At 44.5% G+C, this 20,841-nt stretch overlaps 1 protein-coding gene across 1 annotated transcript in view; it reads left to right on the forward strand.

Moving 5' to 3' along the window:
- LOC115476261 overlaps positions 1-19,921 on the forward strand; it is a 54,798-nt gene extending 34,877 nt beyond the window's left edge. Inside the window, exons 6-10 of the mRNA XM_030212539.1 lie at positions 3,838-4,005; positions 8,756-8,825; positions 12,521-12,581; positions 17,915-17,994; positions 19,547-19,921. Coding sequence (XP_030068399.1) covers positions 3,838-4,005; positions 8,756-8,825; positions 12,521-12,581; positions 17,915-17,994; positions 19,547-19,588 — 421 coding nt within the window. The 3' untranslated portion in view covers positions 19,589-19,921. The remainder of the gene's footprint in view (positions 1-3,837; positions 4,006-8,755; positions 8,826-12,520; positions 12,582-17,914; positions 17,995-19,546) is intronic.
- Positions 19,922-20,841: the final 920 nt, after the last annotated feature.

Raw genomic sequence — 20,841 nt, forward strand, 5'->3', positions numbered from 1 at the left:
CCGTTCCTCTGGGCTCAGAGTGGTCTCTCCCTCAGGCAGGTAGGTCGGTTCTCCTCTCATCGATCCCTCCTGCAGCAAGGGTTGTTGCCCAGTCAATTCTACTCTGGGAACAGTGAAACGGTCCATCGGTCCCAATTCCTGTCTTGCAGAGGGAGCACGGTAAGCCCTCTGTTTGCCCCTTCTCTTGGGCATGGAAATGTATTTTTTAAGGAAAAAAAAAAAACAGCAAGAGGGAGTTGAGTGAGGAGCTGTTTCACACACGTCCTATTCAGACGCCATCTTGAATGTTTGGAGTTTTTTGAGTATTTGTTCCTTGCAGCCAGCGTAGAGTGAGTTGCAATAGTCTAGATGACTGAGTACTAATGATTGTGCCAGATTACAGAAGACAGTTCTTGGGAAGAATGGTCTTACTCTTTTTAATTTCCACATTGATTGGAACATCTTTTTGGTTGTGTTTTTCGCATGATTCTCAAGTGTTAGGTGCCGATCAATGGTAACTCCAAGAATTTTCAGGGTTTCCGAGATTGGTAAATTTAGTTTTGGTGTTTTGTTTCCTTAGTTCCCCAGGACCAAAGTCCACCACCCTAACCACTAGGCCACTCCACTCCTCACAGCTGAAGGGCCGGGAGCGGGTCAGCAAAAGACAAACACAAATGGGAATGGAGGGGTAGTAGTCTACTACTACTACTATTTAGCATTTCTATAGCGCTACAAGGCATATGCAGCGCTGCACAAACATAGAAGAAAGACAGTCCCTGCTCAAAGAGCTATGTAATAAAAGTAAGCCAAGTATAGGACAATCAAGCCATTGTGACATCACTGATGAGGTTGGCTCTTATTGGTGGCCTGAGGCATTATGACAACACAATATTAGCTCTGGTTACAAGAGACTACTACTACTACTTATCACTTCAATAGCGCTACAAGGCATATGCAGCGCTGCACAAACATAGAAGAAAGACAGTCCCTGCTCAAAGAGCTTACAATCTAATAGACAAAAAATAAATAAAGTAAGCAAATCAAATCAATTAATGTGAACGGGAAGGAAGAGAGGAGGGTAGGTGGAGGCGAGTGGTTACAAGTGGTTACGAGTCAAAAGCAATGTTAAAGAAGTGGGCTTTCAGTCTAGATTTAAAGGTGGCCAAGGATGGGGCAAGACGTAGGGGCTCAGGAAGTTTATTCCAGGCGTAGGGTGCAGCGAGACAGAAGGCGCGAAGTCTGGAGTTGGCAGTAGTGGAGAAGGGAACAGATAAGAAGGATTTATCCATGGAGCGGAATGATTTTCAGAGGACCGTGTTCATGAGAAGCTAGCTAAACTAAAGGTGGACAAAGCGATGGGGTTGGATGACATTCATCAGAGGGTACTGAAGGAACTTAGGGAAGTTCTAGTAGCTCCATTGGCTTACCATTTCAATGCTTTAGAGTCGGGAGTGGTCCTGGACTGGAGAAAAGCAGATGTGGTCCCTCTCCACAAAAGCGGAAGTAAGGAAGAGGTTAGGAACTACAGGTCTATAAGTCTGACTTCTGTGGTAAGTAAAATAATGGAAATGCTTTTAAAACAGAGAATAGTAAAGGTTTTGGAATTCAATAGATTACAGGACCTAAGGCAACATGGTTTCACTAGAGACAGGTCTTGTCAGACAAATCTGATTAATTTCTTTGCCTGGGTGGACCAAGGGAGAGCGCTAGATGTGATGTACTTAGATTATAGCAGTCTTTGATTTGGTTCTGCTTAGACGACTAATAAATCAACTGAGTGCCCTCGGTATGGGGCCTAAAGTGACTGTCTGGTTTAGGAACTGGATGAGTGGAAGGCAACATAGGGTAGTAGTAAATGGAGTTCACTCTGAGGAAAGAGATGTTACCAGTGATGCGCCCTAAGGTTTGGTTCTTCGTCTGGTTCTTTACTGAAGGGCTGTCTGGTAAGGTTTGCTTCTTTGCAGATGATGCCAAAATCTGCAATAGGGTAGACACCCCTGATAGTATGGATAACACAAAGAAGAACTCAAAGAAGCTAGAAGAAGGGTCTGGAATTTGGCAGCTTAGGTTTAATGCTAAAAAAATTCAGGGTCATAAATTTGGACTGCAAAAACCTGAGGGAACGGTACAGTTTAGGGATGAACAACTTCTGTGCATGAATGAGGAGTGGGACTTTGGTGTGATCACATGTGATGATCTTAAGGTGGCCAAACAGGTAGAAAAGGCAATAGTAAAAGATAGAAAGATACTTGGGTGCATAGGAAGGGCCAGTAGGAAAAAGGAGGTGTTTAAGACTCTAGTGAGCCCTCATTTAGAATATTATGTACAATTCTGGAGACCACACCTTCAAAAAGATCAGCGGCGTTCCATAGTTGGCTGACACCCGGGGCGGATCGCCGCTGCGCGCACCCCCCCCCCCCCCGGTACAGTGCAACACAGCACCCCCCCGTATGGCACGGCACCCCCCCTGGCGTGGACCCCCTGACGCAGTGCCTCTCACTCCCCCCCCCCCCCGACAGTCCCCACCTTCCTACCAGCTGAGTTCCGTGCACCCGGCACCTCGAATCTGCAGCGCTGCTGACTGTAAAAGAAGAAAACCATCTCGTCATTGGCCCTTCACTCACTGTGTCCCGCCCTCTGATGTAACTTCCTGTTTCCTCGAGGGCGGGACACAGTGAGTGAAGGGCCGACGAGACGGTTTTCTTCTTTTACAGTCAGCAGCGCTGCAGATTCGAGGTGCCGGGTGCACAGAACTCAGCTGATAAGAAGGTGGGGACTGTCGGGGGGAGGGAATGAGAGGCGCTGCGCCGGGGGGGGCGGTCCACGCCAGGGGGGTGCCGTGCCATGCCGGGAGGGGGGTGAACGGAGTACCCCCCACCAGTTGACACCCGGGGCGGATCGCCCCCTCGCCTCGCCCCTGCCACGCCACTGAAAAAGATATAAACAGGATGGAGTTGGTTCACAGGACAACTACTAAAATGGTCAGTGGTCTTTGTCATAAACCATATGGGGTCAGACATAAAGATCTCAATATGTATATTTTAGAAGAAAGATAGGAGAGGGGAGATATGATAGAGACTTTTAAATACATATGCAGCATAAATACACAGGAGGTGAGTCTCTTTAAATTGAAAGGAAGCCCTGGAATGAGGAGGCATAGGATGAAGGTGAAAGGGATAGACTCAGAAGTAATGTGAGGAAATACTTCTTGATGGAAAAGGCAGGCAGTGAATTCATGGAATGACCTCCTAGTGGAAGCAGTGGAGATGAAAACAGTATCTGAATTCAAGAGAGCTTGGGACAAGTATATAAGATCTCGAAGAAAGTGATAGGGAGAGTAGATAGTGTGGATGGACAGACTGGATAGGTCATATGGTCTTGATCCGCCTACATTTTTCTGCATTTCAAACTTCATTGGGGGATAACAATAAGGTTGTGAGCACTTCCAAATGTGTTCTTTTTTGTCTGTTGAGAAATGTCTTGTCCTTCAAGTGTGTGGTTCTTCCCCGAGCCTGGGTAGAGAGGCAGAATAGTAGGGGAAAAGAATAAAAAACAGAAAGACAATGGGGGCCATCCCAGAGGTCGCTGGAGGCTGCCATTGGCCCCTGGGCTTGCACTGAAGAACACTACATTAGGATGCAAGAATTCCAGAACCAACATGAATCCCTTGTAAACATTGTAGCCATTGTTATTAAACTGTAAAAGAACCAGAAGGTTATCGATGTAACAAAATATAAGAGGTAATTTTATTTGACACATATACTAGTATGTAGAATATTGCAGTCTCTGTGGTGAGCTTCATCAGTTAGCAGAGGGCAGTGGAGATGTAAACCTCATGTTGTATATTTGTAATTTTAGGTTGGTCAATGAAGACATCCAAGGTTTAAATCTGTGGATCTCATTAAGCTTGGTTAATCTGGTCAGGGTGACAGTGGGACTGGATGATGCAGTTGGCAGCATTAAGTTGGTCCCATCAGAATCCAAAATCGTTGATGCAAATGTTATAGTGACTGCTGATAAGTCTGGGTATGTATTCAGAATTGCATACATCACAACAACGCATAAACAGACCTTATTAGTAGACTTTACTGAGTTACCTGTACTTCCTGATTGAGTCGTTTCATTCTAGAAACATATATGGCCCTTCTAGGGCACTCATTCCCTGGTACAACACCACATGGACTGCAGTTCATTCTTTCCAGTCCATTTGCTAACTACTGAAATTGAATGACATGAAAGAAATGTCTCTGTTATCTTGTTGTTATTTTAACCACACCTGAATGTGGCTTTGTGCTGTGACATCCCAGAATCACACGATCAATCAAGTTTCTCCTGAGCCAAAAAATAGGGGAACGTCAGCAACAACAACATTCCCGATCAGTTTAGCTCAAGTTTGAGTGTTTTATCCTCTGAAGGGTGTTTCACTCTTCTCATCTAGGTAATGTTGAGTGAGTCATATGGTTCTCTTCAATGGCATCTTTCATTCCTTCCTTTGTAACATCATCTGTCTCCGTCTCAATACATTGCTCTCTACACCATTAACTTTTCTTCCTGATAATCTTCCCTCAATCTTTCTCTATGGAACGAAAATGTAGAGGTTTTCTCTGTTACTGAGTCTTAGTTCCAAATCAGTTTCTGTTCACCTGTCTCATTTCATTCCTCCTCACTCACTTTGCCACCCCCCACCCCCCGCCTTTGTGTCATCCACAATCTGGTTCTCTTTGATCTTTGACCCACTACATTTATAAATGAGTGTATGTGAAAACATTACATGTCTTTTTCTAAAGAAGGAAAAGTCTCAAGGAGCTTCTGACCAAAAAGGTCTACTGGGCTACTGGCAGTCAAAATGACTTAACTAATGGTCAATATGATCTGTTCCTCATCATTGGCTCAAAAACCTTCTTATTCAAGACATAAACTAAGTACAAGCTTGACTCATGATTAGATCGATTGAACAGCTTATTTGTTTTGAATGCACCAAACACAGTAGTTTTGGATTGGTTTTTGATTGTCTTGAATAAGAAGGTTTTTGAGCCAATGATGAGGAACAGGTTATATTGACCATTAGTGCTATAAAATAATGAGTGAAGTTGAACGGGTAGATGTGAAGCATCTGTTCACGCTTTCCAAAAATACTAGGACTAGGGGGCATGCGATGAAGCTACAATGCAGTAAATTTAAAATGAATCGGAGAAAATTTTTCTTCACTCAACGTGTAATTAAACTCTGGAATTCATTGCTAGAGAATGTGGTAGGGACGGTTAGCTTAGCGGAGTTTTTAAAAGGTTTGGACGGCTTCCTAAAGGAAAAGTCCATAGACCGTTATTAAATGGATTTGGGGAAAATCCACTATTTCTGGGATAAGCAGTACAAAGTGTTTTGTACATTTTTGGGACCTTGCCAGGTATTTGTGACCTGGATTGGCCACTGTTGGAAACAGGATGCTGGGCTTGATGGACCTTTGGTCTTTCCCAGTATGGCAATACTTACGTACTTATTAGTTAGGTCATTTTGATCGCCAGTAGCCCAGTAGAACGTTTTGGTCAAGAACTTCTTGAGGCAGTCCTTCTTTACAAAAAGACATGTAATATTTTCACATACATTCATTTATGAATTTAGTGGGTCATTTGTTAGATGCTACTAGGGTTTTGAGTTTGTGATTCCACTTCCACTTTGTGAGATATATTGCCTTTGATCTTTGCCCAGTGAATACAATGGAGATCCAGTTTTCCTCTATCACCCTACCACATTCATCCAGGGACGAATATTCAGCGTCATTTCACTGGGAAGGACAGATTCTTGTTCATTTAGACCATGCTGAATGGGCCGGCCACTGATAATCAGTCGAGAGAGTAGTGAAAGTCACAAGACTCTTCCACAAAATACCAGCGGGATGAGAGATGTAATGAGCAAAATCTTTATTTCTTCAAAACCCGACACAGTACTGTGTTTTGGTGTAAAGCCTACATCAGGGGTCAGTACATAGAGTCACGGATGAGAATTGAGTGTCAGGATAACAGTCTTTAAAAAGATGCGATCCAATAGGACATACAATGCAACATGCAGGAATAAGATGCTTCCTTTTTGAAGGCTATTATCCTGACACTCAATTCTCATCAGTGACTCTATGTACAGACCCCTGATGTAGGCTTTATGCTGAAACATGGTACTGTGTCGAGTTTTGAAGACTTAAGATTTTGTTCATTACATCTCTCGTCCCGCTGGTATTTTGTGGAAGAGTCCTGCTACCTTTGCTATTCTTTCGGCTGGTATCCTTCTACGTAGTGACACACGGTCTTCCGTTTTTTTGGTGTCCCGTCACTGGTAATCAGCTACATATACCTGGGTAGTGCCATTGAATATCAGCTCTGAATGCTCAGGAGCAATCCAGACATAGCTAAGTGGCCAAATAGGGGCACACAAGACTGCCCTACCTTTTGCTTAGCTATGCAGGTGTCGGCACTGTATATAGGCTGGCACCTATATAACTTCTGGATCGTGGCCTGACCTTACTGTCTGTCTCACCTTTACTCTGATCCCCAAGTCTCCTTGATTCCCTCACTCCAATTCCCAAGCCATCCCTAAATCTAATCTCCCTATGCCCCTCCCTCTATTCCCCCCAATTCCCATTCCACTCCCTGAAATGCCTCCTGGGTTTGAACCCTACTACTACTAATCATTTCTATAGTGCTACTAGACATATGCAGTGCTGTACACATTATATGCAGATATTTTTCTGTCCCTAGAGGACTGACGATCTAAGTATTTGTACCTGGGGCAATGGAGGGTTAAGTGACTTGCCCAAGGACACAAGACACATTGCACTAAATGACTTTGCTCCTATGAAAAAAACATGGCGAAACAAAAATAAACATTCCCAGAAATGATACAAAACAAGAAGGAATTAGCTATTGCCTTTCTGTGGTAACATTAAAGCAGTTTGCATATATTACATACAGGTAGTTTTTAAAATTCTGTCCCAGCTAACTCCCATGGTCAGTGCTGAGTCTGGATAGTCAATGTAGTGGAAATTGAACCCACGTTGCCAGGATTAAAGAACTAACCATTGGGCTACTCCTCCATTCCATCCCCCCCTCCCAGCTCCACGATCTGATCCCCCAATGTTCTCTGATCCCCTCACTCCAATCCCAAAATCATTCCTGAATCCTATCTCTTACCTGCATGCCCCTCCTTTTGTTCCCCCAGTCCTCCAGTCCCCTACTCCACGCCCTCAAATACCCCTTCCACCCCAGTTCTAGTCCTCAAGCTCCCTGATGTCCACAATCCTATTCTGTCTAACTTTTTTATCTTGAGCTCAGAGTACATATCAGCTCTAGAGGAAGGACCTTTTGCAATTCCAATCCTACTGCAGATACTGTCATGCTAACCATATGCTCAATCTGCCTAGCACTCATAGGGCCCCTTTTCCTAAGCCATGTAGGCACCTATGCGCGCCAAACACACGCCAAAATGGACTTACTGCCTGACTATATGCGCATCTGAAAAATATATTTTATTTTCTGGTGCACATAGCGAACATGTGCCAAGTGGCACCTGACGTGCGTAGGTCATAACATTGACATTCGTACATCAGTCAGTCTATTATCACCCAACTTCTTATATAACACAATAACACTTTCTTTGGAATAAAATTTGGCTACAGCTTTATTCACCAAACATCAATAAAGAACTCAACGCCACTTAACATCTTCTTAGTAACCTATAAACCTTTTATCACCATGTACTTTCCAGAGCGGTTTAATAGTGCTAAGTCATTCGGTAACGAAACTGGCTCTCACTTTCCCCACATTAGCCCCTTCTACCCATGTGACTTACGGTGCAGTCAAGCCACATCTTACTCATGGAGGTTCTGCCCCCGAGTTCTTTCCATTCCATATATTTTCACTATATTCATTTAACCGCCTCTGGTGCCTCTTTAACCCCTCATACAGGCACCCCCTTAAAAGCTGCTACCAATCGCCAAAACTAATCTCCACCCCTCCCCTCCCCCCTTCTAACTACCCCCAATCTTCCCCGCAGCACCCAACTCACCCACCCTATCGGGCGGGCTGGGAAGGGTCATCAAAACTCACCCCTATCCACCCTCACCCTCTCCTACCCACCTACCTAATACTTTTGTAGGCGCCAAACACCTTCTACTACTACTTAACATTTCTAGATCACTACTAGGGTTACGCAGCACTGTACAGTTAAACAAAGAAGGGCAGTCCCTGCTCCTATCCCCATCCTTTTCCCATTCCAACCAATCCCCATCCTTTCCTTTTAACCAATCCTTTTCCTTCAACTTTCTGTTGCTAACCTGCCTAAACCTATCCTGCCCATGCCCTCAACCCTTTCTCCTCCCCCCTTCCTTAACCCACTCCCTTCCCATTCTATACCTTACTGACTTTCAGCCTCAGTCAATGTTATTACCCCCACAGCTTAACTGTGAGGGTTTCCTTACCGCCCAAATTCTTTACCGCTAGGTCTATGACTGGAGGTAACATCTGAGACCCAAAATGGACGCGCGGCAATTTTGATTTTGCCGCACATCCATTTTTTTGGGGAAAAAAAGAGACCTTTTTCACAAGTGCGCTGAAAAATGATTCTGCGCACGCCCAAAACCCGCACCTACACTACCGCAGGCCATTTTTCAGTGCACCTTAGTAAAAGGATTCCATAGTTTTGTTTTTCTAATTGATCGCTGTCGATTACTGTGTTAAAAAAAGAAATCTAATTGTACAGATGCTAACCTAAGTCACTTTAAATCTCCTAGTGTTGATCTCGACAAAATAAAAAATATCGTGAAGGACAAACTGCTCCATGGTAAAGCCACGGCTCCTTTGGTAACTATATAAACAATATAATTCTATTGCTAATTGCTATTCTCCAATGTTTGCTGTCTTTAGAGTTCTCTGGTTCATCATCTATGAATTGAAGCCTGTGAAACAAAGAATCTATATCAGAAACGCTCAGAAACTACTACTACTACTTAACATTTCTAGAGCGCTACTAGGGTTACGCAGCGCTGTACAATTTAACAAAGAGAGACAGTCCCTGCTCAAAGAGCTTACAATCTAATAGACAAGTGAACGGTCGGTCCGATAGGGGCAGTCAAATTGGGGCAGTCTGGATTCACTGAACGGTAACGCAGCATTGAAGAGATGGGCTTTAAGCAAAGACTTGAAGACTGGCAGGGAGGGGGCTTGGGGTAAGGGCTCAGGAAGGTTGTTCCAAGCATAGGGTGAGTCGAGGCAGAAACATCAAGTTAATTATGTTAACCCCCAAGAAGGAGAAGGGAAAGATGTATAGTAATAATAATAGTTTGAATACTGAAGTGATACTAATGAAAACTGCCTGTTTTGGGTCAAACTGTGCAGGTAGTTTTTATCTGAGCGTTTGAACTAATAACCAACGCAAAACTTATGTGGGCAGTTTCACTCTGATTAGTGCACCAGAAAAAAATAACCTAGAATAGATGTACACCACAAATGGGCTACTAACCCATTGGGAATCCCGTGGGACTTCTGAGGACTGTTCCCTCTAAACTGAATGGCAGTTCTCCACCTACAGTCCTGCCAGTGGGGGGTGCTGTTTCCCTATCACATTTTCAATAGTGAGAGACAGGCAAGCTCTGCAGGACTTCAGGGAACTTGCCTCTCCCTAGCGATTGAAAACACAAAATTGAAGCACCGCCCCCTACTGACAGCAATGCAGGTGGAGGACTCCCGCTCAGTTTAGAGAGAATAGTATTGGCTGGAGGTCATTTTAGAAGCACTTCCCTGTGGAAACAGCAGCACTTTGTGTGGGGCATAACCAAACGGCGCCGGCCATCTCCAGGACCGGCTCCGTAAAGGGCCGTCCCCAACCGTATTATCGCAAAAGAAGGCCAGCCATCTTTTGTTTCGATAATACAGTTGGGGCCGGCCAAATGTCATTGAGATCGCCGGGTTTGAGATGGCCGGCTTCGGTTTTCAGCCATAATGGAAACCGAAGCCGGCCATCTCAGACCCGGCCAAATCCAAGACATTTAGTCGTGGGAGGGGCCAGCATTTGTAGTGCACTGGTCCCCCTCATATGTCAGGACACCAACCGGGCACCCTAGGGGGCACTGCAGTGGACTTCAAAAATTGCTCCCAGGTACATAGCTCCCTTACCTTGTGTGCTGAGCCCCCCAAAACCCACTCCCCACAAATCTACACCACTACCATAGCCCTTATGGGTGAAGGGGAGCACCTACATATGGATACAGTGGGTTTTGGGGGGGATTGGAGGGCTCCAATTTACCACCACAAGTGTAACAGGTAGGGAGGGATGGGCCTGGGTCCACCTGCCTGAAGTGCACTGCACACACTAAAAACTGCTCCAGGGACCTGCATACTGCTGTCATGGAGCTGGGTATGACATTTGAGGCTGGCATACAGGCTGGCAAAAAATGTTTTTTTGTGGGGGAGGGGGTGGGTGACCACTGGGGGAGTACGGGGAGGTGATCCCCGATTCCCTCCGGTGGTCATTTGTGGCACCTTTTTCAGACTTGGTCCTAAAAATAAATGGACCAAGTCAAACCGGCCAAATGCTCGTCAGGGCTGGCCATCTTTTTTCTATTATCAGATGAAGCCGGCCATCTGCTAACCACGCCCCCGTCCTGCCTTCGCTACCCTGCCAACACGCTCCCTTGCACTTTCGCCGGCCCCGCGACGGAACTCAGTTGAAGCTGGCCACAATTGGCTTTCCATTATACCAATTTGGCCGGGTTCATGAGATGGCTGGCCATCTCCCGATTTGTGTCAGAAGATGGCCGGCGATCTCTTTTGAAAATAAGCTAGACAACTACACATTCAAACAGCAATTTTAGAAAACTATTATTTACATGTCAAGATCCCAGGGAAGGAGACATTTCAAAGGGACATACTATGGGCCTGGTTTGGGTGGACAAAATAAGTTTACATGCATTTAGAGGCATTCATGTATATATTTTTATTAAATCCTCATTTTGACCACAGATACATGGAAGCAATTAAGGGGGTCTTTTACTAAAGCACACTAGCATTTTTAATATGCGCTAAAAATAGACACGCGCTAAATGCTAGAGACACCTGTAGGAATACATTGGCATTCCTAGCATTTAGCGTGCACCTAGTTTTAGCATACGCTAAAAATGCTAGCGCGCCTTAGTAAAAGAGCCCCATAGGAGATATTCTCTTTAAGCCCTGCCCCCATCACCACCATTTTACGGGGCCCTTTTATTAAGCCGTGTAAGCGTCTACGTGCGCCCAACTCGCACCAAAATGGAGTTACCGCCCGACTACTGCGTGGCTCTTGTGGTAATTTTATTTTTGCTGCGTGTCCGATATGCGCGTCTGAAAAATATTTTTTAATTTTTGGACGCACGTAACAGACACATGCCAAGTGGCACTTGATGCGCATAGGGTCACTACCACCTGGATTCTTTACCGCTAGGTCAATGGCTGGTGGTAAGGTTGCAGACCCAAAATGGACGCGTGGCCATTTTGATTTTGCCGCACATCCATTTTCTGTAAAAAGTGGCCTTTTTCACAGGCGTGCTGAAAAATGGATTGGTGTGTGCCTAAAACCCGCACCTACACTACCACAAGCCATTTTTCAGCGCACCTGAGTAAAAGGACCCCTAATAGCTTTATAAAATAACCCAGCTACATGTAGAAATGCCAGCGCTTAAATGTGGACGCTGAAAAAAATCACTACTTCCAGCAGTTCTACAAGGAAAATGCTGAGCTGATGCTCCCTTCTTTTTGTCCATCTACATATTTAAATATATACGTCAGCAAATATGCATGCAGTCCTTCATGTCCGTCCTCATATTCTATGAAAGGTTCTTTATTTAGCAGACATTTGTAAAAAAGAGGGATCTCAATGAAATGGTCGTTCACGTGTCACAGCACAGCAACAAAAATTTTTTCGTGTGCTACTGGGCAAAAAACATTTGTCCTATACTAAATTCAGTATGCATATTCCAAATCCGAAGTCAGAATTGTTGTAACACATCAGGAAATTTTGTTATGCATAAGTTTTTTCAAATGAATTAAGCACTTGGAAAGCATTGAATAATTTTTTACAGAACGAGTTTTACTCCAACAATGACCTGATCTACATCAAAGTCTTCGTAGTAAACAGTATATGAAAATGTAATGGAATAACAAGATTTCAAAAAAAGTCTCGTATTCCAGTTTAAAAGTCTTATTTCAGCAAGGCCCAGTACTGATAAAAGTGCTTTAGGCATCTGCTTTTGCGTTCGTGACCGGTCATATTTTCCCGTTGCAAAAACCAGCAGTAGGTCCCCCATCATGTTGGGATTCCAGCGGCCTTGATATCTGTTCTCCATTGTAGAAATGTCCTTATGGAACCTGTCTCCATGTTTCCAATATATAATGCATTAATATTATAAGTGAATAGACTTTGCACGTATAGCTTAAAATCTAGACGTGTCAGGCAAATTTGTGTTGTCTCTTCATGTCGTATTTTTATCTTTCACTAGTGCTCTGTTTTCTGCATTATCTTACAGATTTCTTTAGCAGCTGAAAAAATGGTTCGCCCCCTGAGCAAAGCTGTAAACAGTGCACTTGGTAAGTGTTTGACATTATTTGTTAGGTAAGAGCATTCGTTTGCAACAATAAGGAAAATGTCATCGTTTGTGTTTTCACAATACATTACCCAGCTCTCAGCATATTTTAACAACTTCTTTAAAGTTCAAGGGTATCCATTGTATTATATAGGATCCTTCAGATTCCTCTGTCACCACCACACAGGCTAATAACGTGAGCCAGGCACTTTTATGGTGGGCAGATATTCTTCATTTGATCCATATAATTTAATTCTTTTAAATAAACTTTTTTTCATATTTTGATCTTTTTATACATTGAATACAAGCACTTAGCTTCAATCTGTAACGTTGCTATGGACTCCTTCTTCTCATTTCAAAAACTTTAATAAAACTGATCACTCATCTCGGAGATCTCAAACCGACATGAATTCACGTTTCGCAACTAGTGCTGTATCAAGGTGTATCTCCTAAAAATAAATAATAACACTATATTACATTTTCCTCTCAACAGAATGAAATAGAAAATCAGTATATTATTGGAGTATAATCTGGAGGAAAAAAGAACCTCACAGAGATCCTAGACAATATATTAGTCTATTGGAGCTAAAACGGATCTTAGTCTGATCCTCCGTTCATCATTGGCTCTAAAAAAAACCTCCAAGAAAGCATATTAAACATTGCTCACTGACAGATTTAAGAAGATGGCTGTAGTGACAAATTTAATATTTCCATAGAATTGTTGCTTCAGAATGTATTGGAACTTAGTGCAAAATAAGCACTTATCTTTGACGCTAGAAGACTTCAGACACACTTCTTCAGACGCTCCAAGCCAACGTGGCCAGATTTCGTTAAAAAAAAAACTGCTTCAGGGCTTAGGTAGCGCTAGTCTCCTGTCAATGAAAAAGAAATTCAAATTATTCATCACTACGATTGTTAAACAATATTATACTGATTTTAACAAACTCGCCCACTCACATGAAAACCGCTTTAGCGATAGTCTCCTGCACTCTGCAATGTGATTCCTTCAAAATGGCTCCGATTTATAATGCATGACGTCAGACGCCATGCAGTCGATTGGCCAATCAAAGTAAAGCATTACTTAGAGCTTTAAATGCGTATTACCGCTCGCAGCAATTTAAAAGAAATGGCACCATTCAACTCTTGAGTTGAGCCCTGCGGGTTCCAAAGAATGCAATCGATAGATCCACTTCTGCTCAAGTTGTAGCAACAAACGTCGGAGATCTCCTCCTCTCGGAGACTTCCATACAATTTGCAAAATAACACATTTTAGATCTTTAAACTCATGAAGCTTTTCTTTGCAATGCATGACCAGTGGCGAACCAATCTTTTCAATGTGTATCGCACTTCTGTGCTCGATTAACCGTGTAGTTAACATCCGAGATGTCTGTCCTACGTAAATCTTATTACACGGACATCTTAAAGTATATATTACGTTCTCAGACGTACATGTTGACAACGACGTTAACTTATAGATCTTATGGTCAACTGGATTAACAAAAATAGTGGTTTCATCCATGATATCACAAAAACTACAGTTGCCAGATTATACTCCAATAATATACTGATTTTCTATATCATTCTGTTGAGAGGAAAATGTAGTTTAGTGTTATTATTTATTGCAAGCTAAATTTTCCATACCCTATTTGTTGATTTGTAGTGTCTCCTAAAAATAAAAACATACATTAGTAGCTAGTATTTTTCAATCTTCAACAGTAACTCTTACAGTGTTAATACCTCAAGCAAGCCCGGAAACAATTTCCTGCTTTCTCATCCATGTTTCAAAATGGCCGCGGCGTGTTTTTTTTCTGTTTAAATAGAGGATTTTCAGTTCATTACGTCAGTCCTTTACTAGCACCAATCTCAGAGCTCATCCACCAAACTCCTCCTCCTCCATTAAATTACTGACATCCATTCGATCTCACGATTTAAACCTTTAGGTTGTACTGAATTTAAAGAAAAAATCCAGGATTGTTCTTTATAATTTAAAACACTTTCAATATTACCACCCTCCCATTTGTGTTTTAGCATTTGCCAGTAACAGTGTACACGCTTTCAAGAGAGCGTGTACTATGTGCATGTGTGCAAAGTCCCATCCCCACAGATTATTTAAATAGCAACTAAAGTTGCATGCGCAAATCAGCGTGCATAGCCACTTTGTACGCACAACTTAATTGTTTATCAAGCTAATCAGCACCGATAATTGTCCACTTGTAAGCAATTATTGGCACTAATTAGAATTTATGTGCACAACTTTCTAAGCGCGTAAATTCTAATGCCCGCATCACAAAAGGGGGAGTGGCCATGGGAGTTCCTGAAAATTACACACGCTGTTACAGAATATGCCTGATCCGTGCCCGTAAGACGTGGGAATTTACACCAGGCTTTAGTTGGCGTAAATGGCTGTACCTAAATTTTAGTTGCAAGATGGCCGCCATGTGTATTTCTATAAACTGCGCCTAACTTTAGGCGAGGTTTATAGAATAGCAGCAAACGTGGTTTTTTTCGGTGCTGATTTTTCTTGGTGTCTTGTATAGAATGTAGACCAGTGTTCACTGTTTCAAAAGAGGCAACTGCACGTAATGACTTTGCTCCTGTGAAGAAAACATGGCCAAACGAAAAAGAATAAAATGAACATTCCCAGAAATGATATAAAACAGGAAGGGATTGGATATAGTAACATAGTAAATGACAGCAGATAAAGACCTGAACGGTCCATCCAGTCTGCCCAGCAAGATAAACTCATTTTACATGGTATGTGATACTTTATATCCGAGTTTGATTTGTCCTTGCCATTCTCAGGGCACAGACCGTAGAAGTCTGCCCAGCACTGTTCTTGTTCTAAAAGTTCTGAAGATTCTGGAATCCTAAAGAGTTACAAGATTCTGGAATACCAATTAGTAAAAGTAGAGGCTGACAAATGCGCAAACCACTAGGGAGATGATATCAAAAACCAGTTTATTCAGAATATTCATATCAAGGACCCGACACGGTCCGTGTTTCAGCACCAAAGCGCCCCCCTCAGGGGTCACAATCAACTTTCAGAGTGGAGGAGTGGCCTAGTGGTTAGGGTGGTGGACTTTGGTCCTGGGGAACTGAGTTCGATTCCCACTTCAGGCACAGGCAGCTCCTTGTGACTCTGGGCAAGTCACTTAACCCTCCATTGCCCCATGTAAGCTGCATTTAGCCTGCCATGAGTGGGAAAGCACAGGGTACAAATGTAAAAAACAAAAACAAAGGTGTTTGCTGATTGGTTGGCTGTTCCTTTGTTCTCACTGAAAGTTGATTGTGACCCCTGAGGCAGCCGCTTTGACGCCGAAACATGGACAGTGTCGGGTCCTTGATATGAATATTCTGAATAAACTGGTTTTTTATATCATCTCCCTAGTGGTTTGCGCATTTGTCAGCCTCTACTTTTGCTGTTTTGCTTTGACTTTCCGTGGAGGCTCCTCCTGTCTTCTTGGATTTGCTCTTATACCAATTAGTAGCAACATTCCATGTAGAACCCAAAAGAGTAACGTGAGTAACATAGTAAATGACGGCAGATAAAGACCTGTACGGTCCATTCAGTCTGCCCAACAAGATAAACTCATTTTACATGGTATGTGATACTTTATATCCGAGTTTGATTTGTCCTTGCCATTTTCAGGGCACAGACCGTAGAAGTCTGCCCAGCACTGTTCTTGTACTAAACGTTCTGAAGATTCTGGAATCCTAAAGAGTTACAAGATTCCGGAATCCCAATTAGTAGCAACATTCCATGTAGAACCCCAAAGAGTAACATAGTAAATGACAGCAGATAAAGACCTGTACGGTCCATTCAGTCTGCCCAACAAGATAAACTCATTTTACATGGTATGTGATACTTTATATCCGAGTTTGATTTGTCCTTGCCATTCTCAGGGCACAGACCGTAGAAGTCTGCCCAGCACCTTTCTTTATATACTGCCTTTCTGTGACACCATTAAACCAGTATGCATATATTATATACAGGTAGATTTTAAAATTCTGTCCCTAGTGGGCTGACAATCTGATGATGATGATTATTGCACGGAGCAATGGAGGGTTAAAAAATTTGCCTAGAATCACAAGGAGCTGCAGCAGAACTTGAACCCAGATCCCCTGGTTTTTAAGGGACTGCAATAACCATTCGGCTACTCCTCCACCGGCTCTGATTAACTTGGATTTCTAATCTTCTCTGATCCATCCTATTTTTAGTGGATACTCCTTTCCTCTTGTACTTTCCTTCTAATGTGTTTTAGGGTTGCCAATTAGATCCAGATTCGCCTGGCAGGGTTGATCCAGTCCTGACCTTACCCCGTTGCGTAGAGGGACTTGTGGTTCTGGTTTCCCCATTGGATTCCCTAAGAAAATGGAAGGCTACAAGTCCCTGCATGCATTGGTGTGAGCCCAGGACTGGATCGACCCTGTGGAGTGCATCTGGATCTAGTTGGCAACCCTAATTGTCTTGGAAAAGCTGCTTTGTCCCAACTCAGAAGGCAGTATAGAAAGGGCAATAAACAGAGACAGGTTTTTATTACTAGTAAAAGAGGCCGTTTCTGAGCAAATGAAACGGGCGCTAGCAAGGTTTTCGTCGGCAACCCCCCCCCCACCAACCCCTTCGTTGTTGTGGCATTGCTCCGCCCTCAACGTCATGACGTTTGACGCGAGGGCGGGGCCCATAGCTATTCCCCACCCCCCTCCCTGCCTCCCTCCCTCCCTGCCAACCCCTTGGTTGTTCTGCCATTGCTCCGCCCTCGAGGGCGGGGCCCGTAGCGATTTCCCACCCCCCGTCCCACCTCCCTGCCTCCCTCCCTGACAACCCCTTCGTTGTTCTGCCATTGCTCCTCCCTCGAGGGCGGGGCCCGGAGCGATTTTGGTGGCTTCACCACCACGAACCTTCGAACCTTTTTGAAGGAAGTCAGGGCTTGGCTTCATTGACGTCACTGTCTTCAGAACGTTGAGGGTGAGTTTTATATATATAGATTATTTTTTTTTGCAATAGATCTGGAATGCAATCAGTGGCGTACCAAGGGGGTGGGTGGGTGCGGTCCGCTCCAGGTGCATGCCGCTGGGGGGGTGCTGCGTGCCTGTCCGCTACGATCGTTCTGTGCTCCCTCTGCCCCGGAACAGGTTACTTCCTGTTCCGGGGCAGAGGGAGCATGGAAACGAATGAAGTGGACAGGTGTGCGGCACCCCCCCCAGCGGCGTGCACCCAGGGGGGGAGGGGTGCACTGCACCTGGGGGGGCGGCGATCTGCCCTGGGTGTCAGCCCCCCTAGGAACACCACTGGATGTAATCAATCCCAGGAGACTCATGGATTTCTTCTTCTTTCAGTCAATGTGCCGCTTGAAGTTCTGGGAGATAACCCTGCAGAAACGGTATCATCGTGGATTGCAAATTGTTTTGGAGGAAAAGTAAGTATTGTCCTTTGTTTTACGATCTGACATGAATGAGGTTTCCCAGCACTTGAAATCCCCCCCCCCCCTTGCTTTGCTGATTATTATTGTGCAGAATAAAAAGATTATATATTAAAAGTACTACTCATGTTTCAGATGTGCATAAGTCGACATTTAGATGTGCATATTATACACGTCTAAATTTTAATTGTATAAAGCCAAAATATATGCATCTAAATGCATGTTTATTTTATTTTTATTACATTTGTACCCTGTGCTTGCCCACTCATAGCAGGTTCAATGTGGCTTACATATTATATACAGGTACTTATTTGTACCTGGGGCAATGGAGGGTTAAGTGACTTGTTTAGGGTCACAAGGAGCTGCCTGTGCTGGCAGTGGGAATTGAACCCAGTTCCCCCTGGACCAAAGTCCACCACTCTAACCACTAGGCCACTCCTCCACTCCATATGGCAAGAGGGTATGGCCTGGGCATGTTTTTGCAGGAATAGAGCAGCCCAACAATAAGGAGGCAATATTATGATTGGATATCTCTGTTTAGTTCCCCCAAGACCATGTGCTAAGAGCTTATTTTATAACAGAACCCAGGAGTCCAGGTTCCATTATACATGGTGTCCAGAAAAAAACAGGAACCCTTACATAGCATCAAAATGCATGCCTTTGGTCTTTATACTACTACTACTACTACTACTACTTAACATTTCTAGAGCGCTACTAGGGTTACGCAGCGCTGTACAAATTAACAATTAAGGACGGTCCCTGCTCGGAAGAGCTTACAATCTAATGGACGAATGATATACCAATGATGCACATATATGCAAAAAATGCATGCATGCATTCACAATTAGGAAAGAGTGCACTTTATTTCCCAGTAATGCAAATTCATTGTGAATAATACACACTCCTGTGGAAATATATTTCATGACACAAGGGGGGAAAGAAACACAGTTTTGGGTGTATTTTTTTTATTACATTTGTACCCCACGCTTTCCCACTCATGGCAGGCTCAATGCGGCTTACATATTATATACAGGTACTTATTTGTACCTGGGTCAATGAAGGGTTAAGTGACTTGCCCAGAGTCACAAGGAGCTGCCTGTGCCTGCAGTGGGAATCAAAGTCCACCACTCTAACCACTAGGCCACTCAATGTGGCCACGCAGGCTTCTGTTTTTGTGAGTCTGACGTCCTGCACGTACGTCATGAAAATTGCCGTGCATCTGTTTTTGGTCTGAGACCTTACCGCCAGCCATTGACCTAGTAGTAAAGACTCATGCGGTAACCGAGCGGTAACGACCTATGTGCGCTCTCACACACACACACTCTCAAACATACACACTCCGTTTCATTCATGTCAGAAACGGGCCTTTTACACTAGTATTCTTATAATAATGAAACTTCAATTTCTCTGGAGAATCTTTCCAGCTTATTAAATTCAAATCTGCTTAAACTAGTTCTTAAGCAATGAATGAATGAATGAACTTACTGAAAAAAATTAACTCCTTGCGCTAGGAGATATAACATGTGAATTTTTCTCCCCGTATTGGCAGATTGATTTTACTGAATTCGTACCTAAAGAACAGGGACCTTGAATCTCCATATGGTAAACAGATGCCGCAATGTTGAAATCTCCATATAGTGAGGAAATGCCATTTCTTGCCGGAATAGAAAAGGAACACAAGCTTGAAAAATTCTGACCTCACATGCGGCAACATATCTTAACATGTACCTTTACCTGTGTCTTTCTGCCTAATTTGATTTGTCAATGAAGAAAGAACTTAACTAATGTGATTGTCAATCCTTAACTTTCAGAAAATAATTTATAAAATCTGTGATGGCTTGTTATAATATTGAGCTGCAATCAGGGTTTTGGTGGTCTGAGCCTTTGTGATCCTCTTTCAATAAATAATTCTATTGTGCCTGCATCAACAGTGTACTTTATATATTTTACTAGCCGTTAAGCTCATTAAAACGGGCGAGTATTGGTTTTACGTCTAATTCCCTCCCTCCCAGCTCCAAGGCCCCCCTCCCTCCCGCCTTCCCTCCTCCTCCAAGGTCCCCTCCCTCCATCCCTCCTCCAAGGCCTACCTCCCTGCTCCAAGGCCCCCCTCCCTCCCTCCTCCTCCTCCTGCAAGGCCCCCCTCCCTCCCTCCTCCTCCTCCTCCAGGGCCCCGCTCCCTCCTTCCCTCAGTCCCTCCTCTAAGGCCTCCCTCCCTCCTCCAAGACCCCCCTCCCTCCTTCCCTCCCAGCTCCAAGGCCCCCCTCCCTCCCTCCTCCTCCTCCAAGGCCCCCCTCCCTCCGTCCCTCCTTCCTCCAAGGCCTCCCTCCCTCCTCCCTCCATCCCTCCTCCAAGGCCCCCCTCCATCCATCCCTCTCAGCTCCAAGGCCCCCCTCCCTCCCTCCTTCCCTCCCAGGTCCAAGGCCCCCCTCCCTCCCTCCTCCTCCTCCAAGGTCCCCTCCCTCCTTCCCTTTGTCCCTCCTTCAAGGCCTCCCTCCCTCCTCCAGAGCCCCCCTCCATCCATCCCTCCCAGCTCCAAGGCCCCCTCCTTCCCTCCTTCCCTCCCAGCTCCAAGGCCCCCCTCCCTCCCTCCCTCCTCCTCGTCCAAGGCCCCCCTCCATCCCTCCCTCCGTCCCCCTCCTCCAAGGCCCCCCTCCCTCCGTCCCTCCTCCAAGGCCTCCCTCCCTCCTCCAAGGCCCCCCTCCATCCATCCCTCCCAGCTCCAAGGCCCCCCTCCTTCCGAGGCCTCCCTCCCTCCGAGGCTCCCCTCTGAGCTCCAGTCCCCCTTCCTCCGAATTTTAAAAGTCATCATACCTTGTCGGGTTACAGCGGCAGGCAGCAGCAGTG

The sequence above is a fragment of the Microcaecilia unicolor genome, chromosome 8, assembly GCF_901765095.1.
Source record: "Microcaecilia unicolor chromosome 8, aMicUni1.1, whole genome shotgun sequence".
In the NCBI taxonomy this organism is placed as follows: Eukaryota; Metazoa; Chordata; class Amphibia; order Gymnophiona; family Siphonopidae; genus Microcaecilia; species Microcaecilia unicolor.